Source organism: Perca flavescens, chromosome 15 (assembly GCF_004354835.1).
Source record: "Perca flavescens isolate YP-PL-M2 chromosome 15, PFLA_1.0, whole genome shotgun sequence".
In the NCBI taxonomy this organism is placed as follows: Eukaryota; Metazoa; Chordata; class Actinopteri; order Perciformes; family Percidae; genus Perca; species Perca flavescens.
In genome coordinates, this window is record NC_041345.1 from 14,798,313 (window position 1) to 14,820,821 (window position 22,509).

At 42.2% G+C, this 22,509-nt stretch overlaps 6 protein-coding genes across 11 annotated transcripts; 3 read left to right on the forward strand and 3 right to left on the reverse strand.

Moving 5' to 3' along the window:
* Window positions 1-244: 244 nt before the first annotated feature.
* Window positions 245-4,063, reverse strand: vac14 (vac14 homolog (S. cerevisiae)). Its single transcript, XM_028598553.1, has one exon. It carries the CDS (start codon window positions 3,352-3,354, stop codon window positions 994-996), a length of 2,361 nt encoding a protein of 786 aa, XP_028454354.1. The 5' UTR covers window positions 3,355-4,063; the 3' UTR covers window positions 245-993.
* On the forward strand, window positions 3,416-6,390 carry LOC114568912 (zinc finger protein 350). The gene is made up of 4 exons (XM_028598570.1): window positions 3,416-3,997; window positions 4,097-4,209; window positions 5,097-5,202; window positions 5,303-6,390. Exons 1-4 carry the CDS (start codon window positions 3,718-3,720, stop codon window positions 6,118-6,120), a joined length of 1,317 nt encoding a protein of 438 aa, XP_028454371.1. The 5' UTR covers window positions 3,416-3,717; the 3' UTR covers window positions 6,121-6,390.
* On the reverse strand, window positions 6,359-9,197 carry LOC114568920 (zinc finger protein 846-like). Its single transcript, XM_028598588.1, has 4 exons — window positions 8,822-9,197; window positions 8,468-8,601; window positions 8,274-8,379; window positions 6,359-8,190 (listed from the first exon to the last, which is right to left on the reverse strand). The coding sequence occupies exons 1-4, from the start codon at window positions 9,081-9,083 to the stop codon at window positions 7,574-7,576; spliced, it is 1,119 nt and encodes a 372-aa protein (XP_028454389.1). The 5' UTR covers window positions 9,084-9,197; the 3' UTR covers window positions 6,359-7,573.
* On the forward strand, window positions 8,519-15,665 carry pgls (6-phosphogluconolactonase). 4 transcript variants are annotated; one of them, XM_028598604.1, is made up of 7 exons: window positions 8,519-8,626; window positions 8,772-8,902; window positions 13,116-13,406; window positions 13,497-13,604; window positions 13,714-13,815; window positions 14,578-14,718; window positions 15,144-15,665. In XM_028598604.1, the coding sequence occupies exons 3-7, from the start codon at window positions 13,143-13,145 to the stop codon at window positions 15,288-15,290; spliced, it is 762 nt and encodes a 253-aa protein (XP_028454405.1). In that variant the 5' UTR covers window positions 8,519-8,626; window positions 8,772-8,902; window positions 13,116-13,142; the 3' UTR covers window positions 15,291-15,665. The 4 variants fall into 4 exon arrangements, with proteins under 4 accessions (XP_028454405.1, XP_028454406.1, XP_028454407.1 ...); XM_028598605.1 differs by lacking the exons at window positions 8,519-8,626; window positions 8,772-8,902 and adding an exon at window positions 12,063-12,732; XM_028598606.1 differs by lacking the exons at window positions 8,519-8,626; window positions 8,772-8,902 and adding an exon at window positions 12,063-12,727.
* On the reverse strand, window positions 10,525-12,511 carry LOC114568918 (zinc finger protein with KRAB and SCAN domains 1). The gene is made up of 4 exons (XM_028598583.1): window positions 11,823-12,511; window positions 11,596-11,680; window positions 11,412-11,514; window positions 10,525-11,287 (listed from the first exon to the last, which is right to left on the reverse strand). Exons 1-4 carry the CDS (start codon window positions 12,113-12,115, stop codon window positions 10,599-10,601), a joined length of 1,170 nt encoding a protein of 389 aa, XP_028454384.1. The 5' UTR covers window positions 12,116-12,511; the 3' UTR covers window positions 10,525-10,598.
* Window positions 15,666-15,815: 150 nt separating the features above from the next.
* Window positions 15,816-22,486, forward strand: colgalt1a (collagen beta(1-O)galactosyltransferase 1a). 3 transcript variants are annotated; one of them, XM_028598558.1, is made up of 12 exons: window positions 15,816-16,201; window positions 18,591-18,701; window positions 18,790-18,907; window positions 19,483-19,617; window positions 19,709-19,913; window positions 20,022-20,141; window positions 20,321-20,397; window positions 20,526-20,632; window positions 20,734-20,866; window positions 20,949-21,076; window positions 21,178-21,384; window positions 21,517-22,486. In XM_028598558.1, the coding sequence occupies exons 1-12, from the start codon at window positions 15,981-15,983 to the stop codon at window positions 21,782-21,784; spliced, it is 1,830 nt and encodes a 609-aa protein (XP_028454359.1). In that variant the 5' UTR covers window positions 15,816-15,980; the 3' UTR covers window positions 21,785-22,486. The 3 variants fall into 3 exon arrangements, with proteins under 3 accessions (XP_028454359.1, XP_028454362.1, XP_028454361.1); XM_028598561.1 differs by lacking the exon at window positions 15,816-16,201 and adding an exon at window positions 16,227-16,600; XM_028598560.1 differs by lacking the exon at window positions 15,816-16,201 and adding an exon at window positions 18,243-18,354.
* The last annotated feature ends 23 nt before the right edge of the window (window positions 22,487-22,509 follow it).

Here is a 22,509-nt window from a genome sequence, read left to right on the forward strand (position 1 = left end):
ACACATTTTAAAGAAGTAAAATGATTTAATAGTGTACATTAGGAGCTTGACCCAATAAGCCCAATTATAATAATTGACTGGAGCATTTTCAAAAGGCTGCAGGTTATGCAGCATGTACTGTAACACCGGCAGGAACAGGGTCATTAGTAGTATGTGTCTGCTGCTTTCTTCTCCCCTCAGACACACTTTTAACTAGTACTTCTAATGACATAAGTTTTGGTTAATACACAGATATAGAAACAAGTTTAATCACGTGGTCCACTTTATTGATTTTCACACAGCAATTACAAAAGTGTGAATCTTTTTCAAGAATGCAAGACAAACAAATACTGTACAAGGAGAAATACACATTAGCTGAAGAATATATAAGAACGAAATGGAATTAAAAGCTGGAGGTGTGGACCTACCCAGAATTAGTGCCAGTTTTCAGTCATCGATGGCTTCCAAAGTTTAAACTTTTTTTCTGGCTGATAAGAGATTAAGGCAACCCTGGATGCATGCTCTATTCATACTGCTCAACAGGATACACCATGAAAATACTGTGGTTCACATGGACATTAAATGACAGAGGTGTGCTATTAAACACTATAATCCATGTCAGATTCACTTGAAACATTGTGAACATTTCAATTAGCATGGAAGCCGCCACTCTAATTATGATGTATGAGATTGTATGTTCATTCTTCAAATCTTCACAAAAAGTAGTCACTATTCAATTGCATGTGTGAAGTGTATTACATTTTTTTTTCTGTTAAAAATGTTTTTTTTTTCCTGTTACATAACATTCTCAATTTACAAACAAATCATTGTTTCTTCACAATCCGGTGCTCTGATAAGATAAGAGTTTTTAAATCATAATTAATACTTTTTGGCTTCAACATCGTAATCTTTTACAGAACATAGATATATTGTTCTTGTCCTTAACATATTTTTTTTTTCCCCCCCTCCTCTCGCTCTCCATTAAGGGCCAGAGGTCACTATGACACAGTAACTTCACATCAGCTTCCTGTCAGGGTGATCAGAGGCACGTCCAGAGCGTTGGTGTCGGACTTCTAGGTGTTTGCTCTGAACACGGTCAAAATGCTGGAGCAGCTCATTGTAATCCATCTGAGTGTGAGAGGCACGTTTGGAGACCACTTGGTGTTTGGAGTCCATATACTTGGACTCATCCACAGTCCTCATGAGCTCAGGGTTGGGGACACAACGCAAGCGGTGGGAGAGCAGCTGGAAGGCCTGGCTCTGTGGCAGCAGCATCAGCAGGCCGTACAGGGCCTTTATCAGGTAAGGGTTGTTCTCCACATCGAGGAGCTGTAGGCGCAGGTAGGTGAAAATGGGACTTTCAATGAGTTGTACCAACTTGTCGACCTCCATCAGGAAGTCTACGGTCACCTCAAGATCTCCAAACTTCTGGATGAGGTCATAGGCGTGTTTGTAGTTCTGCGTGAGGAAACAGAGCGACACGGTGGCCACGGGGTTGTGGCACCAGGAACGATACAGGCAGCAAAACAAGGCGCAGCTCTCCTGAGTGCGGAGGTCTTTCAGCTGGTTGCGTAACTGGAAAAGCTCCGCCGAGGTGAGCAGGATGGTGTTGAGCGTCTGAACCATGGTGGATGCAAATTTGAGGTCCTCCTCCTTCAGCAAGATGTCCGCCATGGAGTGGAAGATGTTCTCCGCATGAAGCAACAGACAGAGCTGCCGGATGATGAAAGCGCCTCGGTTCTCCAGAAGCTTCCTCTCCAGACTGAAGCGTTTCAGCAGGTTGATCATGAACTTGTAAAAATACGAGTTCATACTGGGTGTGGAGGGGGACGAGTCCACCGCTCTGGAGTCCGTGCTGGGCTGCTGTCCTGGCCTGGCACCCTCTGGGACCTTGAGCTCCAGTTTATTGGCAGTGCTGTCGCAGGAGCCGACTTGGTCCGTTTGGCCAGCAGGAGATGAAGCTATCTCAGCTAACACCTCCAGATCTTTCAGTATCACCTCATCAGACTCATCAGACAGCGTTTTCAACAGCATGGGAAACAGGCTGTCCGTGTGGCGAAACATTTTGCGTGGGGTCTTGATGTAGAGATGGTAGAGCCATTTGAGCACAGCTATGCGGGTCATCATGCCAGTGGCCGAGTCGTGGAGGTGTCGGTCCAACACCTGAACAATACCGTCCAGGTCCAGAACGACCTGAGGCCTGTCAGCGCTCGCCGGAGTGAAGAAGCTGATATTACTGAAACCAACAGATTCCTGTGACGCATTCAGCATATCATTGCTGTCCGCCTCCGTCTTCGGCTGGCCGTCTTCCACGGAACCTGCATTTCCACTTTTCTCCTCTTCCTCGTCATCCTCAGGAGTCACCAGTTTCATCAGACTGTGATTACAGGCACTGGCTGCTTCTTTGGTATTCTTCTTTCGGTCATCGTAGGAAAGGCAAGGCAGCACTGCAGTTAGGATGCCAGAGGAGTAGGGGAGAACCACTCTGCCTGCAAGCTGGATAAACTCTCTCATCCAGGTCATAGCCGTAAGCTGGATCAGGTCGTTTGTGAGTTTTGTTTCATCCGCAACCTGGCAGTGGATGACCAGGATGTTGGCCATCTCAGCAAATTTCACACTGGAGGGCGTCTTCTTGATCTCCTTCAAAAACTCGCCAAGCACCACCTCACACGTTCTACGGATCTCCTTGCTGTTGTCTCCTAGGATCTGGAAGAGCCCATCCAGGATCTCAGGGAGGTACTCTAACAGGTTGATGTTTGGCACAGACTCCAGAACGTGGATCCAGGAAATAATAAACTGCCGAGCATATTGATTATTGGAGTAGATTCTCTCTCTGAGCAGGGGGACAAATGCCACCAAGTCAAACTTGTTACTTTCTGTCACAATGTCTTTCAGCAGTCTGTCCAGGAGTTCCGATCCACTTTTCACATTGGGGTCTGGGTCTGCTGCAAGCTTGCTGAGACCATCAAAGAGCAGGTTGAAGTGGGGCAGCACAGCTCCCCTGGCCACCTTAACTATATTATAGAGGGCCTCGCAGGCATAGTAGCGCAAACGGCTGTCTGAGTCATTAAAACACGTGAGTACCGGCTCAATAAGCTCCTTCAGATACAGACCCGAGTCCTTGCCGAGGGCGATGGAGCAAGCTGCCAGTCCAATGAGACCCCCCTTCCGGCTGTGGGGGTGCTGGGAAAGCGCAAACTCCGAGGCCAGGATCTGGATAACATGTCTGATTTGAGTAGAGCTGTTCTGAGCCACAAACTCCCGCACCAGTTTCTCAATTTCTAGTGCCGCGACTTTCCTCTTCTCGTACAGTTTGTCATTCAAAGCCCTGACAATGTTGGGCGTCAGAGGCGAAAAGTCCTTCTCCGTGTTCATGTTCGTAGCTGCGGTTGTACCGGATCGTGTCGACTGAAATGTACGTTGATACGAGAGAAAGCACTCTGCATTTATGATAATTTATGAGAGAAAACGGAGAAAACACATCGATTTCACTCGCGAACCAGGAAGCCTTGTAATCCAACGCAGCTGACCGGTTACATCCGCCGGAAACACGTCACGGTTGCTACATTTATTTGGGTCCCGCTTTGTTTGCGAGTAGCTTTAGCTCAAATTAGCTTCATTAGCTACGTGTGCAGCCAGCTAATGCATTCAATACAGTGTCGCTTGTTGAATTGCAGCCTACTCATACTTTGTTTCTTTAGCTGGTGAAGAGGGTTGTTGTTACAGCCAGCATCAGCGATGGCGAGCCGCCTCTCTTTTTACACACAGCTCTCCGCCATCATGGAGACGATGGCCAGGTCTGCCCTTAGTCAAGTCTGCAAGCTGGTGGACGAAGACTCGGCTAAGCTACGGCTAGGCTTGTCTCAGCTCCTGGTTGCTAATTCCGCGCTGGCAGAGAAAGTAAACAGTTTGGAGTGCGAAGCGACGATTGTGAGAAGCGACTCTCCCAGGTTGTGTAAAAGTTATCGCAGCGTAGGTGTACAAACCGTCTGCCACGGAGACGGGGGGGACGCTCATGGTAAACCGCTCAGATGATTTGAATAGAAATCATCTGCATTGTTTCTGTGTTGCCTTATGTGTTTCCCTGTTCTACCTTAATTGTTTCACGTTTTCTCAGTGTCCGGGTCGCCCACCATAGAGGGGATCTTTGGAAAAGATTGGTGTGTGAATCTCTGGAAAGACAGAGACCCATACAGTGTGGAGAGAGACTCACCACAGTCATCTGAGGAAGTAAGAGGAAGATTTATAGAGCTATCAAATGTTTGGTACGACTTTATAAATAAGTAAGTCCATAAATCATATGATTAAGTAATGCTTAACTATCGCGTGGCTCGTGATTTAATGCATTCATTAATACAGGATATATCATGAATTCCTGTTGCTTACCATAAAAAAAAAAAGATCAGGTCACTATGACTTTATGTGATTAATTCACACTTAATAGATGTTAGACATTAGTTAATGTAAAGTCACAGTTACTTTCTACATGCATTAATTTGTGGGTTTAGTGCATCTTTCTCTACTGTGCTACACTTCACTGGTCCTGAAATAAAGTATTATGTTAGAGAAATCAAGTTATTTTGGTTGCATACCAATGAATGTATAAAATAATTGTGAATCAACTTTCCTTAACTGATGATCTATCAAGTGTATACAGTCTATGGTGTGAACTAATTACATAAAGTCATAGTGACTTGATCATTTGTTAATGGTGAGCAACAGGAATCCATGATACATCCTGTAATAATTCATACATTAAATCATCATTAGTTAAGCATTACTTAAGTGATATGTACCCTTTATTGTAAAGGTATTGTATTGTACCTATTATAGTATTATTGTACACTATATTATAAGGTGATATAAAGTGTACAATAATACTATAATGATATATATATTATATCTATCTATATATATATATATATATATATATATATATATATATATATATATATACTATACACTGTATGTATCTCCATGTTCTTAATATTGCAATCTAACACTCTGCCGATGAACATTGAAAAGCAACCGTAATTGAGAGAGGGAGTGTAGAGATGCCCTGATAAATTTCTGAACCATGTAATTTAGGTTATATATTTGTATATTCTAATTTGCAGTCTGTGACGATGCTGTCCAACCAAATTACTGTAACTGAGATCAAACAGGAGGATTATGTGGAGGACACTGCCAACAGCTGCCTGCAGGAAACACTTAGTACAGAAGGTAAGAGAGTGAAGGAGTGTTGGCACGATGGAATACACAATGCAGATTTAGCAGCTTTAGATGCTTTTTGAGTGTCTGACTTTGTATTTTTATGCAACAGAACATGAAGAAAGCATAGCTGAGGAACCAGAGCAACTGTCAGTCAGTTACTCAGGAAGCACTTGCAACCTGTCATTTGATCAGAATGGAGAACAGGTTGTGTGTGCAGGTGGTACTGAAGAACCGACCATACAGTTGATATCCATCAATGACACAGAGGAGGCCTTCAGCACTCATATCATTCCAATTGAAGAGGATGATAATGATAATTATGATGAGGATTTACAATTTGTTGAAGGAAGTCCGCAAGAGCCAACAATGAAAGCTGCAGATGGGCCCAGCCACAACAAACAGCACCCATCACCTGCAAACAACTCTGAAAACAGCACTGATCTGGATAAAGAGTCACATGATGACTGTTATATATTTAATGTAGAAACCGCCAGAGATCCAGACAAATTCACATGTCAAATATGTGGCAGGACATTCTTCCACAAGGGCACTCTAACACTGCACATGAAGTCCCACAAGTCCAACTTTTGCAACATTTGTAAGCAGCATTTTCCTCACAGGAACAAGTTCAACAAGTTGCACACCTGCGTGCCTCCAGTTGCCTCTCAGAGAGTCAGTAGATCATGCGAGCTGTGCGGGAAGACCTTTGCAAACCCATCAGCTCTGAGGATTCACTATGTTGTCCACACGGGAGAGAAACCTTACAGGTGCAGCTTTTGTGGTAAAGGGTTCACCCAGAAAGGCAATCTGAAATGTCACCTTCGTATCCATACTGGAGAGAGACCGTTCTGCTGTGTTAAATGTGGGAAGACATTCACGCAAAAGATCAACCTCAGCCATCATTTAACGACACACATAAATCATTAAGGTTCGATAGCTAGGAGACATTTTAAAGGCTTAAAACCTGTCCGGGCCTGATTGTGGGGCAAGAAGAGAAATAATTTGTGTACTACTTCTCACATTAGTGTTAGGGCAGTTAATGTCATGTTTGTGATGTCTTGTAGTCTGTACTGTAGTGCTTAAGTGAAAACACGTCGGTGTTTTAGTTGTTTCTGTCCTCAACAATAAAACACATGAATGTTCATTTAATTAAACTTTTATTTGATAAAACTCTCCTTTTTAAAGAAGGAAGAAAGAGTGAATTATTTATTTTGTCTAATCTAAACAAAGTTGTCTTAATTCATTTTCATCAGTGGAGTCTTTACATACATGAACAATGCACATCCGATGGGGCTCTGTAAGGGTCATGCAGAAAAAATCAACAGCACAAGATTTCTTTCTTGGGCAGGGATTATTCTCTCATTCAGTCAGTGTGGTCTGTTCAAGGAAATCATTACAGGCAAAATTGATGCTTAGTACAGATAATTGCTCTATTTAGGTGTGTTGACACAGTACAGAATAAAATATATATGATTTCTAGAGCAGAAATGCGTCACATTTAGAAGAAAAAACAATGACATTTGGCTTTACTACATTGAGAACACATGATGTAGTCATACAAATACATTTATTTAAAACAGTAACACCATTTTAACCAGAACCCTTTCTGGAAGTCATTTCAATATTATGTAACCAACACACATTAACATTTCAAAACAGCTGTGTTTTTCAAAGAGATAGAGCTACCCACTTTCTATCACTTAAATACCAAGAAATGAGGCATGACATATGCTAAATATAAAGCAACGCTGAGACTTGGGCAACGAAGCAAACCGAGGGAGTTGTTTTACTTTGACATTGTTGTGAAGAGGTAGTTTTGAAGATTTATGCTACATGTGTGCAAGCAATGGAGCACTTGTCCAAAGTAAGTATTTTGGCATTATTTGACACAGGCCGTTTGCGGTATGAGACATGATAATGAGGTATGTATAATGGTACCCCAAACGTAGGACGACATGCAATGGATAAAAGTGAAGTATTTTTTTTGTCATAGGTTGGATGAGCGCCTCACAGTAAATGTAAGCCGCAAATATGTCATCCATGACACAAATTCAACAATGAACCCCCTAAGCAATGAAATTAACTGAATCCCACCAACTCAAATGGTGCACTTTCTAGTGTCAGACAGATATTCTCTGTAACCTTGTTTGGCTGCTGCCACACTTCTCTTAGCCATAAAGCTAAAAACACATCAAACACAGCACCATCAACAGGCTATACAATAAGCCTTTTTTTGATATAGATGGAAGTATTTCATATCTACATTTTCCATCCACATTTGAGTTTTGTATAGACATATTGAGCAATACAGAGAGCACTTTAGTAGAAGCAATTCTGACCAGAGTTAGACTTCTTACCAACAACCACATGGTTTGATCAGTCAATTGAAACACTGGTGGTGATTTAAACCATACTTGTATGCGTAACATTTCCCACAGTCCACACAGCTATAAGGCTTTTCACCGGTGTGTGTTCGAAGATGTATGTTCAGAGAGCTTTTCTGGGAAAAACTTTTTCCACAGTCTGGACAGCTGTAAGGCTTCTCACCCGAGTGCACACGCTGGTGCAGTTTCAGGTACGTTTTCTGAGCAAACCGCTTCCCGCAAACTGAGCAGCTGAACGGCTTTTCACCAGAGTGTCGCCTGATGTGGACTTTTAAACTGCTTAGATAGTTGAATATTTTCCCACAGAATAAGCACTCAAACCGGTTTGTTGGCTTCACAGGTTTTGGCTGAATAGTGAGTTCTTTGGTTGCATTCATGTGGATATTGTTCGTGAAGTCTGAGTATTCGGCGGTGGCTGAAGGAGGATTTGTGTTGTCAACCAAAGTGCACATTGTTGCATCATCTATCAACTTGTCCATAATTGTTGGCTGTGTGCGTTGTTGTTGTGTTTGACTGTCAGCCGTCATGGGGAAGTTGTTTAATTCCCCTGAGTGAAGCTGCAGCTCATCAACAGATCTATGAAGCATGCTGTCCTCCTCAAAAATCCCAACAACTGTCAAATGAGAATACGGCAGTTAAATCACAAACTATTGAAATTATAATGACTTTATTATTTTTTTTTTTATCCAAACTTACTTTTTCTGTTATCTGTGAGCCTCATCTGCTGGCCAATTGGATGGTCATCATATGTCTCCTCCTTGACAAAGATGAGATCAGGTTCTCTCTCCATTAAGTCTATCGCCTGTCAACAAGACATGTAAACACAACGATTATTCAGTCAGATTGCATTGAGAAAAAAAAAAACACCAGCTGGTCGATGATTCACTGACCTGTATCCCCATGCTTGTCATAGTAGCAGCCGGCTCCACTGTATCTTTTCTTTGAGAGGGGAGTTTTTCTTCTCTCCACAGATCCATGCACCAGTCCTTTCCAAAAACTCCGTCGATAGCTGGCTGCTGCCGATCTGGAAAAAGGAGCAGATGTGAAAGGTGGTCCTCCTATATATGTAATCAAGATCAAATACAACTTACAACAGCATGAGTTAGTGTTTATAATGATGTGAAGATCTGAGTTGAGGTGGCTGTGGTCTACAACGATGCTAACTACCGTTAGCATGCTATGACACAAATACAGATTACTCCGCGCTATGGCAACCTACAAACCAGATTACGGACCATCCTGACCTGCAGAGTGTCGGCGGCTGACACTGTTGGCGTGTGCAGGATAGGTCTGTGCCTCCCTCGCTGCTCTCAGCTGGACCTCCAGTAAGTAACATCTCTTCTTCAGCGCCTCATTCTCCGTTTTGTGCAGGGATATCTCGGTGTGAAGGACGGAAGAGCATTCGTCAGCGAGGTTGCCTATTTCAACCAAAGCCGCCTTCGTTAGCTTGTCCAGGACGCCGGCTAACTGCGCCCGAAAACTTCGGTTTGTGGTGTCGCACATCATCTCGACAGGGGAGCTTAATATTTCGAAATTTTGGCAAGATTCCCAACGAAACAGCGTTGCTCCTAAAGCAATTATGTGTTATAGGTGGCAGCAAGGGATTGTGGGAAAACTGAATGCTCGCGTACTAACGATTACGAGGATCACCGAAAGCAGCACAGTATAAAAACAATTTTTTTACCCAGAAAGATTAAAAACGTTTTTTACTTTAGTGGGAATCATATAGATAGATTAAGTCATGTTAGTAATATAATTTTTTTTTTTAATAATACATGATACATTTATTTTACCCTTTGTTTACACAGCTCTGCAATGAAACGAAAATGAAGGGAGGGACTGCAAAAGCACATTCAATTTGTTGGTTACCATAGACATATGTCTACTTTGGTAACACACAATTACTATCAATAGTACTGTTATTAATATCAATATGTACAACTCATTATTAGCATGGTTCTTATTCTTCTGCTAGACATCATTTAAAATCAGGGGTTCACTGCCATCTAGTGGCAGCTGTGAGGAACTGCAACGCCCATTCATTTCGGCTAATAGTTATTGATCAATATTCACAACTCATTATCATTATTAGTCTAACCAACAATGAAGACACGATGGAATACTAGAACTTCTGGTGAATATTTGTTTCATTTAAATAAATATATGAAAGTAGTGACCAACCATATCATATATCCCGTGCATCTAAAAGTAGAACAACTTAAGCTGAACCATATGTTTAACATTGTTAATGGTCGTGCCCCCAAATATTTATGCTCTAATGTAACCATGGTCCATATGCAGCATAGTCATAATACTAGGGCCAGCATCCACTCCTGCATAGTTCCTAGAGCTAATAATGCAATTAAAAATTATTTCTTTTACACTGGTATCATGGCATTGATTAGATTTTTAAAACACAGGTCAAGCAGCTTTTATGGAACAAGGTGAATATTTATTGATGGATAGTTTTTACAGAAATAAGTATTTTACTTTAGCATGTTATTCTTTTGATTACTATTTTATCGTCTTGATCCAGAAATCAATCAATGTCACAACATGGTCTCAGTAATCAGATGTGTCTGGGACCAAACCATTTTATTTTGCAGGTCCCAAGTTTCAAGTGTTGATGTGCCACAAACAAGACCCAAGTCAAGTAGGGCCAATCTAAAGACATATCCCATATATATGTTCTAAACATCTATTATATTGATTCTAGCCTCTAGATTACTGCAACTTGGGCTGTTATTTTCTTTTTAGGCATTGCCAACTATCAATAAAACAAGAGTGATTAGTTCATTCATCAGTTGTTTTTATACTGTAATATATGTGTGTAGTATTTATACTGCAGCACACTATCGAGGGGATTGGTTGAAACTTAGAAGGGTAGCAGATAACACATAGTGCACATGTTCATCCCATTTGAACAGTAAAAGAAGATGACATACACTCAAATTTGCATTTGGATTTATTATGCACAAACTATTTCAATCAAACAGCAGAAGTTACATTTGACTGGCTGTTTTAAGTGGTTCCATTTATGAATGTCCCACTAAATGTTGGTACACTAGATTCACTACCATACATGTTCAAACTAGGCTCTAGATGTACTGCGAGATGTTTTTTCAGATTACAGTTCTTGGTAAAGCCCTTGCCACATTTGATACAAACAAAAGGTTTTTCTCCGGTGTGTGTACGCTGATGCATATCGAGAGTGCATTTCTGAATGAAGCCCTTTCCACAAATAGGACAGCGGTAGGGCTTCTCCCCAGTGTGTGTGCGCTGGTGTGTATACAGATGACCTTTTTGTGCATATCTCTTTCCACACAGTGTGCACCTAAACGGTTTCTCTCCTGTGTGACTTCTCTGGTGTATTTCGAGCTGGCTAAAGCATCTGAAGCTCTTGCCGCACTGCAAGCAGCCAAACCTCTTTGCAGCGGAGTTCCTCAAGTTGTGGAGCTTCATATTCCTGAGCACACTTAAGCTTTGGGAGGCAACATTTTGAGCCATGCTTTTCCCAGCCACTAGGTTTGTGTGTGCAGGTGTAAGCTGTGGATTCCACTGTGTTTCCTTCCTCCCTGGTCCAGCGAGAGACGGCTGGGTGCTCATTGTCACAAAGCTGTCATTAAACAGAGGCTGCTGACGTTCTGGAACGGGTTTGAGACACTGCATCACTTCTGGGCTCTTCCCGGTGTCTGTGAATGTTTTCCTTCCTGTTGACAGCATTATATGAGCTTGTTAAAATGTTGAATATTATTGACCCTAATTTTCCTGAGCCAGAATTTGTACTGTGTTTGACACAATTGCCGTGAAACCAAACATGTATTTGATACTCACTGTTTTCACTTGTAATATCTTGTTCACGGTCTCTGCTGTCCACCTCTGTCGGCTCTTCTTTTACCACTATCAGTTCAGGCTGCTCTTTCAGTGGGTTTGGGAGCTAGTGAGAGAACAGTGCATTGCATTGTTACAAATGACATGATACAATATAGTGACATCATATGATCAGTGCAGGACTTACTTCAGTTATGGCATGCTCTTCCGTTTGAAGATGATGCCACTTGCTCATCTCATTGGAGGAACTTGTGCTTTCCCACAGACTTTCACTAGGATACAAACTTCGATTAAATACACCAGGCAGGGTCTAACAGCAAATAGTCATGATTGAATGGAGATGAATTCACGGTGCAAGCACAACACAAACACTAAATCTACCTGCAGGCCAAACACAGGAATCAACAAGCCTACCTTTTTATGGCAGGTCTTGTTCTGCCAGACTCCAATATTCCCTCCTCTGAACCGTCCCTCAGCACTGAGGATGCGGCTGCGTCCTGCCTGCCCCCCTGTGCAAGATGAAGCAATTTCTCCATCAGCTGCAGTTTCTCTGTGAGCGAGGCTATTTCGTTCCGCCCTCGAGTTATCTCAATTTTTAGCATCTTAGACTCGATGTCGACCAGTTTGCTTATTTCCATTACAGCTGTTTTGGATAACGCGTCCATGATGGAGACGAGCTGTGTCTGGAAAGAGAAGACTGTCGACATGGTTCGGATAGATTTCTGCTGGGCGCGGAGATGCACACGGACGAGTCGTTGCTGTCAAGAAGCTCTTAATGTTCACGGTAAAATAGTTCAAACGTAATACACGAATGGCTGTGTGCATGTCCACAGCAAGATAGGCGAGTGTCTCAAAACTCAAGTGCTTGAAACGGATACAGTATTTCCATCTACCGGCTGGGAGGAGGCACAGCAGCCGTACACAAAACTACACGAGCTGTAATATTGTCATCGCTTCTTCATTGACTTTCATACATAAATCCCCCCACATGTTCCTTGGTGTTTAGATAATCGCCTGTTGTTTTTAACTTGGTCGATGAGATGAGTTCGTATCATAGAGTGTTACCATAGATAGACTGTTTATGAGTGTTACAGTCTTATGCGAGACTACTTAGTTGGGGACTCCACTGACCAGAATGCAGTGCGGTCTAAACATAGAATGTGATTGGCTGGTGAGAAAACGTTTTCAGGAAGTATAGCGCGTCGAATTACATTTGCCGACTGAAATTCCTCCTCATGACAATCTGCTGTTGAGATTCCCACTAAAGTAAGGACACTTTTTTGGGGCCGGGGGGAAAGCTGTAGTTTGAGAGCTTAAATGTCAGGTTTGTTTAAGAAATGAGAATTGCTTATCCTGCATATTTTCGATACTGGCAAGTGCAATATCAAAATCAAGATGTGTTTGCTTAGCTCATTAACTGGTTTTGGCTCTATCATCTCTTTGTACAGTCCTACCCTAACGTTAAGTAAACAGTAGCAAGCTAACCAAAATATTTAAGTAGGGCTTTATTATACAAACAGTTCATGTGGATGATTTTTACAGACACATCATGATCATGATGGCTTGCAAAACGGTGTTGTAATTGACTTCCTTATATTGCTAAAAACCTGTGTTCTCCCCCCCTCTCTCTCTCTCTCTCTCTCTCTCTCTCTCTCTCTCTCTCTCTCTCTCTCTCTCTCTCTCTCTCTCTCTCTCTTTACTACCCAGGAACAATTGTATTCAGAAAACTCTCTCATGGCTGGCAGAAGAGTTGTGGTCTTCCCCTCCTCAGCGGAGCTTGGACCGGTGCTGGCCCAACTGGTGACATCTCGGGCTGAGAAGGCCATCATGTCTCATGGCCGGTTCACCCTGGGGCTCTCTGGAGGAAGTCTTGTGTCCATGCTCAGCAAAGAGCTGCCCGCCCTGCCAGACCTGGACTGCAGCAAGTGGGTGGTTGCTTTCTGTGACGAGCGACTGGTTTCCTTCGATGATCCTGAGAGCACCTATGGGCTGTACAAGGTATCTGTTTTGTTTGCATGTGTCCTGGTTACATTAATGTATGGTATTCTGTTACATTGGGGTCAACTGTAAGCCTTTGTTTCCGTCCAGGGTCAGTTGTTCTCCAAGGTCAACATCCCTGACAGTGGGATCTTAACCATTGACTCCTCTCTGGCAGTCAACGAGTGTGCTGAGGATTATACCCGCAAATTGAAGGAGGTGCAGGCATCTTTACTGTTCTGGGACTGTGTCACCCATGCATGTTCTTTTAGATTTTAATATTTTGCATAATGTTTACCGTTTTGTTTTGCTACTTTCAAATACACAGGCCTTCCCAGATGGTGACGTCCCAGTGTTTGACCTGTTACTGCTGGGTATGGGACCTGATGGACACACCTGTTCCCTCTTCCCAGACCACCCTCTCCTGAAGGTGAGGGCAATACTTTAGTGAAACTGTCAGAACAGGCAGAATTTGTAATGTCTGACTGTATGTCTGTCATGGTCTTGTCTTGAGTGCAGAAAGACACCCTTCTCTGATTTTTCACCATACACATCTTAAGAGGATTCAGTTGATTAAACCAATTATGCGTCAAAGCTTTGTTTGGAATACATTTATTATATTTCATTAAAAACACACGTTTCATATGTTTTGTACTGTCATAAATCTAAAAACATAAATCCACATGCAAAATCATGTTGGACAGTGCTATTGTATTTTAGGAATGTAGAAATACATTTGACACTGGTCATTAAATTGCAAGGCTCTGGCCATTCTGCATATTTTTCTGTAAATCCTACCTCTCAGTTGTAGAAATATACAGTAGGCATATCAAACGCATTATTTAATTTAATTCTGGCAGCCATGCTAAGTAAGGTATGGAGGCATTTTACTCTTTGATGTGGTCCCTGTTTTGTTAGTCTAGAAGAACATTGTGTGTTTTGCATTTTTCACAACACTCCCATGACCGTGTATGGATCATTGATAGGTTTAGTTTCAAGCACAACTTGAAATTTGTGGTTTGGACTATCATCCCTTGCTACACCTCTGTGTGGCAATCTTCCTCATGTTCTATTGTATATTTGACAGTTGCAGACTTGCAGTATAGTCTTGGGTTGTGGTTCTCACGTTGCCACTTTAATGGCTATACAGTTCACATAATGATGATGAGGTTTTGGTGTACCCCGTATTCAGGAAACCAAGAAGATTGTGGCCCCCATCAGCGACTCTCCCAAACCACCGCCACAGCGTGTAACTATGACCTTTCCAGTGGTGAACTCTGCACGCTGTGTGGCTTTTGTATCCACAGGCGGAAGCAAAGCACCCGTTTTAAAGGTATATTTTCTATATAGTCTTTCATTGAACACATTTCATATTCATAATCCTAAGTCTCCTGTTTCCATGGCACAATAAATCCTTTCAGACAAGGGCATGTTTAGACAAAAAAAACATTTGTTATTAGATAGAGAATAAAATGAGTAATGCAAAAACCATGCAATAAATCACTGAGATAGACTCTGCAGGTCCAATTATATGACTCAACAGTTACAGTTATAGATAGGCAGTGCCTAGCTGAGAACCATGTCAGGACTAAAAATAAACTAAAAAAGTGAAAGGAACATGAACTTTAGCACACATGTATGCCTGTATTATGTTACAGATGACTAAAAACAATAATCTGATCAGCAGTTTTATGACCCACTGGCCTAGCAGAAGTATGGTTCATACTGAGTTATGTAACAATGTTATGTTTCTTGCAGGAAGTGCTAGAGGGTAGAGAAGGTCCAGCGTTTCCAGCGGCCCGTGTTGTCCCGACTAACGGAGAGCTGTTCTGGCTTGTTGATGACCCTGCAGCTGCCTCCTTAACTATCCAGGTAGAACGGCTAGGCTCCGGGGCCAAACTCTAGCGCTTTCCATCCGCCAAAAGAAGGCTTAAGGTCACTGGTGTGAAAACCTGAATGAAAAAACTGAAAAATAGTGCAAAACATTCCTACTTTCACATGAAAATGGTTTACGTAGGTGAGCTCGTAAGAGAGGAAATAGAGATGAACAAAGAAACTGTTAAGTGTGTGTGTGTGTGTGTGTGTGTGTGTGTGTGTGTGTGTGTGTGTGTGTGTGTGTGTGTGTGTGTGTGTGTGTGTGTGTGTGTGTGTCTGGAGGGGACTTTTTTTAAATTGAGATTTAGAAAGAAGAAGCTATATTTGTTCTGATTCTCAGCTCTGAGTTGCCTTCCCACCCTTTGTAAAATATCCAATAAAGTTACCTCTGACGCTGAAAATGAACCCTTATTTGGAACTTGAGTGCATCTTACAACCATCTGTAACACTTCATTTCATTAGCAATTTAGAGAAATAAAATGTTTATAAAACATTTGCCTTTTGTGTTTAATGCACAAGTCTTGCTCACTTGTCCATCCCCTTTAAGGTCGTTGCACATCCCACCATCCCTTTTAAAGCTCAACTTTGCAGTCAGTCAGGAGCTACTGCACAGTTTTAGCTGTCCTGTGATGGCTGCACACAGCGAAGAGGCAACTAACCTATAGTCTCACTACAAGCCACGACTATCGCCTAATTTTTTCTTCTTAATTTGTTGTCGCAATGCACGGGCTCGCCTGCCTCCCCGCCGCCCTGCTTCTCTTGCTGCTCTCCTGTACTCCTGCTCGGGGATATTTTGCGGAGGAGCGCTGGAGCCCCGAGTCTTCGCTCCTCGCTCCCCGGATCCTCGTCGCCCTCATCTGCAGAAACTCCGAGCACTCTCTGCCGTATTTCCTCGGTACTATCGAGCGCCTCAACTATCCCAAGGAGCGTATGGCTTTGTGGTAAGTCGATACTAGGATGTTCGTTCTCTCGCAAGCTAGGAACGTTAAGCAGCTAACGTTAATTGTAAAAGTATAACGTCCATGTTTCTAGCTAAGGTTAAAAAGTTGTATTTATTTCCTAAGGTCCCTTCCTTAAAGTTACTATTTGCATAAAAAAACGGTGCATTGCTGATCGTTCAGCTGAGTTTTGGGGAGTTCTTCTGAGTAAAAATGGGGGTGGGCCCGCAGGAAATGATGGGGTAACTTATTAACGTTAATGATATCAATGTTAGCCAAGTTGTGTTGCGGGTTAAACGTCCAACAAATCTCAACAAGCCGGAAAACAACGAAGAGCTATCGCCGTCTTCATACCACGAATGGGCATTTAAAGCAACGTTAGGTAGCCACTGTTGGACAGAGGTGAGCACATCTGGTCACTGCTCATCAGAGGGGCCATGCATGCATTGATCTGTATACGTGGAGGGGAGGGGAAGGAACTGATTTGGCCACGAGGGGAGCTGTATGATTTAACACAAATCCTAACAAAGTGACTTATTGTTGTGTCTGCACTGTCCGTTAATACACACACATTTAACTCAAGGTTACCTCTGTTCTTCATCTCCAGTAGCTCATATCACCTCCTGACAACCAGTTAGGCCTGTGTGTAATGTAGGCTTTATTCAGTGGTGGGATTGATTCCCACCCATGATCATGTCAGGGGCAGATCCTTTTTATAGCCCACAGATCTCCATCTTGTAAAGCTTTAGCCCTAGGGAAATACCAATGGTGTGGAGTTTTGTTGGCTATAGGGGAAGTGAAAATTAATAACTTCTCTTCCAGCACTAACTATAACAAAATAGTAACCATTAGCTTTACTGCATTCTGTTTTAGCCCTCTTAAGGGCATTTTGTGTAATTAATGTAATAAAAGCATGACATGGTACAATTTAGCCTATTTCACTTTGTGCAGGGCCAGGACAACCTTCAATATCCTCTACATGCTACATGGTTATGGAGACTAAAACCTAGTTGTATGATGCCCTATTTTGTCTCACTAAATGTGTTTCTGTCTGCCATTTTCCAGGGCTAACACAGTAACATTCTAAGGCAATTCTTTTGGTGGAAGTGCAAATAAATGTTATAGACAATTTAAACATCTGTCTACCATGCTGAGGCAAAGTTGAGGGAGGTGAAAGGGAGGTTTCTCACATAATAACTAAACTACATGTTCCAACAGCCCACCCATGCTTATACCCTCGTAGCTATTAGCAGTTTTCATGACTGTCTGGAGGGCTCAGAGAGGTATATGCTCTTCACTCACTAACTTGAAGTTTATCCCCCTCACCCCCCTTATTTAGGGACTTTTAAGCTACATCTGTAAAATGAGATGTTGTAAACACTACATGCTGTAAGCTTTTTGCAGCTGCTTGTATGTAAGCATGCCTAGGCTAAAGTTTAATTTAAGTGGGTGTCTGCATTTAGCCTTGCATTTCTACTCTAAGAGAGCAACGATACACCATCATTCAAAACTATGCTTTTAATAAATATTTATTTGAGATGGACATGAGGCGGAAGAGTCACTGTAATTCAAACTTTGAGAATTTGGAAGGATGGACAGCAGGAGTGAGGGATGAAATGGTTTAGCAACCAGCTGCTGTGTTCTCACGGATCCATGTGAAATCTTGTCAAGAGAACCCAGCCTGGCTGTCTTCCCTCCCAGCAAGAGACAAACTCGGCTGTAGTACAGATGTTCTTTTTGCAGCCAAGCCTGTTAGCCTACAATACAACACATGTCTAAAGAGAAGGAATGCTGTGGATATGTTTATCTAATTCGGTTTCCTTATTTTATTTCCTTGATTCCTTATTCCTTAAATTGTGATGTGCTACTATAAATATTCAACTAGTATATCAACTAGGTGTACAGTGTTTTTGTTTTGTGGCGATGGTATAATTTCTTTAAACATTATTTTTTGGGGGCATTTTTAGGCCTTTATTTTCACAGGACAAATGAAGACATTAAAGGGGAGAGAGAGGGGGAATGACATGCAGCAAAGGGCCACAGGTCGGAGTCGAACCCACGGCCACTGCATCGAGGAGTAGACCTCTATATACGTGCACCTGCTCTACCAACAGAGCTAACCCAGCCACAGTGGCGATGGTATCATTAATATCTGTGTCAGTTCCCACAGCGGCAGACAATGTGCTTACTAAAAGTGAACACTGGGCTATTGTTATTTGAGTCATGGTATCGTCTTTCAACTCTTGTCTCAGCTTGGATCCAGTCAGTTATTAGTGCAACATTCAACCAATGTTACTGTTTTTCACTCAGTTGTAGATCATGTTTAACCCCTCTGATGTTGAATAGACAATAAAGTTAATTATAATCATTTACATTTGGTGTTTAATGACAGGGTAGCAACTGATCATAACGAGGACAACACCACAGCCATTTTGCGTGACTGGCTTGTCAAGATGAAGAGCCTTTACCATTATGTGGAGTGGAGGCCAAAAGAGGAGCCCAGGTTGGTTATTTACTAGAGTGGTGATATCTTGTGTTGCTCACAGAGCCGATCGAATCAGTCTGATTTAGTATCCAAATGTCTCCTGTAGGCATTATCCGAGTGAAGATGGTCCGAAGCAATGGACAGACCTCCGTTATGAGCATGTTATGAAGCTCCGGCAAGTAGCACTGGAGTCAGCTCGTGAGATGTGGGCGGACTACTTTATGGTAGGTCAACAAAGCTACTCTTTACAGGCACAAACGTGAGCACAATAACCCTGAACAACTTTCCATTTTAAACATTGAGCCAATGCTTTTACCCAGTTCTTTATTGTTCAATAATAGCAGCAGAAGGATAAGTACAGAGTCAAGTCCAAAGCACCAGTACAATGGTAATTTAAGCACCAGGAAGGGTGTCAAAAATGTACCCGCTTATATTTTTCTGTCTCCTGTGGTTAAAGTTGATCTGGTCTGGTTCATCTGGATCCTTTACACTGACACAAATCTTGACTCAACATGAGCTGTATTTTAAAATGAAGCACATTTCTATTTGTAGTCCCTAGCACGGCCCACATAGTCGAGCTTCAGTGGGGTATAATTTAAAGCAAAGTACATCCAGAATTGCAATTATTTTGTGCTACAATTTTTTGGAAACTCTTCTCGGGTTTGTTAGTGCCCCATTTGCCCTTGTGACCTGTAAGTATATATTTTGAAGATTCCTGAGTCAATTGATGGTGTGCCTTATAGACTTCTTTGACAATTCACAAACATATTTTACAGTTTATCTCCTTCTCCTTGTGTAGTTGGTGGACTGTGATAACCTCCTCACCAATCCCGATGTGTTGTGGAAGCTCATGAGAGAAAACAAGACCGTCATAGCTCCAATGCTTGAATCCCGTGCAGCGTATTCAAACTTCTGGTGTGGAATGACCTCCCAGGTACTTTGTTGATGATTGTGTGTACTTGCTTGTGTACGGCAAGTGTTTGTTTGATTTAATGAATGCTCTTAAATCCTCTCGGCTTCTTCAGGGTTACTATAAGCGCACTCCAGCCTACATACCTATGAGAAAGCAGGTGCGCAAGGGCTGTTTTGCAGTTCCCATGGTCCACTCCACCTTCCTGATAGACCTCAGGAAAGAGGCGTCCAGACAGCTGGCCTTTCACCCACCACACCCAGAATACAGCTGGGCTTTTGATGACATCATTGTGTTTGCTTTCTCTGCTCGGATGGCAGGTATTTTACAATTCACTGCTTAAATCTACACATTTGTCCTTTACCTTTTCAACCTAAATGGGTGTGACTTCATATTGAGAAAACATTTTCATCCTCTGCTCTCTACAGATGTTCAAATGTTTGTATGTAATAAAGAGACCTATGGTTACTTTCCTGTGCCTCTGCGATCCCACAATACCTTGCAAGACGAAGTTGACAGTTTTGTGCACTCCCTGCTGGAGGCTAATGGTGAGTAGCTTGCATTCAGACTAAGGGCTGTACTTTTGCATCTAATTCCCTTTTTTCCATGAGCTTGACGTCCGTATTCTACTTCCTGCTGCTTTATCTAATGATCACTATCAGCATGGGTTTCTTCTTATTATATATTTTATACCATTTCTGCATCCATCTTCCCTCTCACTGTGTAGTGCGAAATCCCCCAGTGATGCCTTCCAAATACATACCTGTTCCTAGAAAACAACCTGACAAACTGGGCTTTGATGAGGTGAGTATCGAGTGATGTGAAGATGGAGTCTGCAAAAATGGCCTCTATCCACTTCTGTGCTGAATGCCTCCCTCTGTTGTTAGAAATCTGTAATTACATTGACTGGCTCCACTGTTGCCCATGTGCAGGTGTTCATGATAAACCTGCAGAGGCGAACTGACCGCCGAGAACGTATGTTGAGGACGTTATACAAGCAGGAGATTGCTTGTAAGGTCATTGCAGCTGTAGATGGAAAGTAAGTTCACTCTATTTAATGGTTACTTTACACTTATATAGTACTTAGTTATCACATGTTTTTCCTTACCATTTTGTCACATTTGTTCTTCTCTATTTCAGGGCGATGAATATCAGTGAAGTTCAAGCTATGGGCATCCACATGCTCCCTGGATACAGTGACCCCTATCATGGTCGCCCACTGACAAAGGGAGAGCTGGGATGCTTCCTTTCCCACTATAACGTCTGGAAAGAGGTGAACCCCACAAGCCAAGCATGTGAAAGTTTGTGAACTAGACAGATGGGTGAATGATTGATAAATCTGTGTCTGGCTTTAGATTGTGGAGCGACGCCTGGACACCTCCCTGGTGATTGAAGATGACCTGCGCTTCGAGATCTTCTTCAAACGGCGCTTGATGAACTTAATGAGGGAGGTGAAGGATGAAGGACTGGACTGGGATCTCATGTGAGTTTGTGCTTGCTTCACAATCTTTGATTGTTCCTTCCTTGATTCTCCTAAGTTTGCAATTGCTACTCAATCCTCCTTTTCTATTTCTTTTTTCCCAGTTATATTGGTCGGAAGAGAATGCAAGTGGATCACCCAGAGAAAGCGGTGCCTAATATACACAACATAGTGGAAGCAGACTATTCATATTGGACACTAGGCTATATGATATCATTACAAGGTGCAGAGAAGCTTTTGAAAGCAGAACCACTAAAGAGGATTTTGCCAGTGGATGAGTTTCTTCCCATCATGTACAATAAACACCCTGTGTAAGTGTACCCTACCCAGTACAAGTACACACACACACACACACACACACACACACACACACACACAACATACACTTCTGCTCAGCAGTTTGGCCCTTTTTCCTTTTCTTGACACTATCTTCTCCTCCACAGGTCTGATTATATGGAACAGTTTGAAACCAGAGACCTGAAGGCATTTTCAGCTGAGCCTCTTCTAGTGTATCCAACACACTACACAGGCGACAAAGGCTACATCAGCGACACTGAGACCTCCACAGTGTGGGACAATGACAAGGTCCGTACAGACTGGGACAGAGCACGCTCAGGAAAAACTGGGGAGCAGGCTGAGATCAGCACCGAGGCTCAGAACTCCGATGTGCTCCAGTCGCCTTTGGACAGCACAGCAAGGGACGAGCTATGAGAAGAACTGAATGAGAGCCTTGCAAAATTTTACAAACCACCTATTTTTCGTCTCTTATACTTAAGATTTTGCATCATAGCAGGGACGTGACATCAAAGTTGTAGAAAGATTTTAATTTATCTATGTGTGACAAGTTAATAAGGGATCAGGTGTGTTTTCTGTCACATTGTCTGTTTGTAGATTTTATTTTATAAAGGCACTAGACTTGCCATTTGGAATGGCATTTGCAGTACCCAAATTCTGTCTGTCATACAGAAATGAACCTGTATATGAGCAAAGAATGCAATTGGACTGTTGCATTTCAGTCATCAGGCAGTTAACGTTGTCCTAATTTGAGATTACACTGTGAAATGTTTTTTTTTATAAATTTCTCAAAACTACAAATGAATTGAGCTGTTAGCACACTGTATGTCACTGAGCAAAAATCTTTTGCAGACATTCATTCTTAAATCAACTATTTTATCATAGTTATAGTCATAGTTATCATTCTAAATGTATTGGTCCAAGAAGAGAAACATCTGCATGTCTTTTGCTTTGATCTTTAGTATTTTGTCTTTTTTAAACTTCATATTGCTATGTTTTGAATAATCATTAGCCAACACTTTGCAGCAGAGTTTTATCAAAGCAACAAAACACACAAGCAACTGTTGCAGTCAAGTCAGAATCATAGATTCATAGTATATAATAAAATGCTGTTCATTATTCCTGTGTCCCAATCTCTTTGG

Bases quoted from the DNA above. Each gene is read 5' to 3' on its own strand.
- vac14 (XM_028598553.1), bottom strand. From the start codon at position 3,354: ATGAACACGGAGAAGGACTTTTCGCCTCTGACGCCCAACATTGTCAGG.
- LOC114568912 (XM_028598570.1), top strand. From the start codon at position 3,718: ATGGCGAGCCGCCTCTCTTTTTACACACAGCTCTCCGCCATCATGGAG. The intron at 3,998-4,096 runs GTAAACCGCTCA...ACGTTTTCTCAG, and splicing joins AGACGGGGGGGACGCTCATG to TGTCCGGGTCGCCCACCATA. The intron at 4,210-5,096 runs GTAAGAGGAAGA...TCTAATTTGCAG, and splicing joins CACCACAGTCATCTGAGGAA to TCTGTGACGATGCTGTCCAA.
- LOC114568920 (XM_028598588.1), bottom strand. From the start codon at position 9,083: ATGATGTGCGACACCACAAACCGAAGTTTTCGGGCGCAGTTAGCCGGC. The intron at 8,380-8,467 runs GTCAGTGAATCA...TCTTGTTGACAG, and splicing joins TGACAAGCATGGGGATACAG to GCGATAGACTTAATGGAGAG. The intron at 8,191-8,273 runs GTAAGTTTGGAT...CTCATTTGACAG, and splicing joins GCTCACAGATAACAGAAAAA to TTGTTGGGATTTTTGAGGAG.
- LOC114568918 (XM_028598583.1), bottom strand. From the start codon at position 12,115: ATGTCGACAGTCTTCTCTTTCCAGACACAGCTCGTCTCCATCATGGAC. The intron at 11,681-11,822 runs GTAGGCTTGTTG...TTTGTATCCTAG, and splicing joins ACAAGACCTGCCATAAAAAG to TGAAAGTCTGTGGGAAAGCA. The intron at 11,515-11,595 runs GTAAGTCCTGCA...TTCTCTCACTAG, and splicing joins AAGAGCATGCCATAACTGAA to CTCCCAAACCCACTGAAAGA.
- pgls (XM_028598604.1), top strand. From the start codon at position 13,143: ATGGCTGGCAGAAGAGTTGTGGTCTTCCCCTCCTCAGCGGAGCTTGGA. The intron at 13,407-13,496 runs GTATCTGTTTTG...GTTTCCGTCCAG, and splicing joins GCACCTATGGGCTGTACAAG to GGTCAGTTGTTCTCCAAGGT. The intron at 13,816-14,577 runs GTGAGGGCAATA...CCCCGTATTCAG, and splicing joins CAGACCACCCTCTCCTGAAG to GAAACCAAGAAGATTGTGGC.
- colgalt1a (XM_028598558.1), top strand. From the start codon at position 15,981: ATGCACGGGCTCGCCTGCCTCCCCGCCGCCCTGCTTCTCTTGCTGCTC. The intron at 18,702-18,789 runs GTTGGTTATTTA...TGTCTCCTGTAG, and splicing joins AGGCCAAAAGAGGAGCCCAG to GCATTATCCGAGTGAAGATG. The intron at 21,077-21,177 runs GTGAGTTTGTGC...CTTTTTTCCCAG, and splicing joins GGACTGGACTGGGATCTCAT to TTATATTGGTCGGAAGAGAA.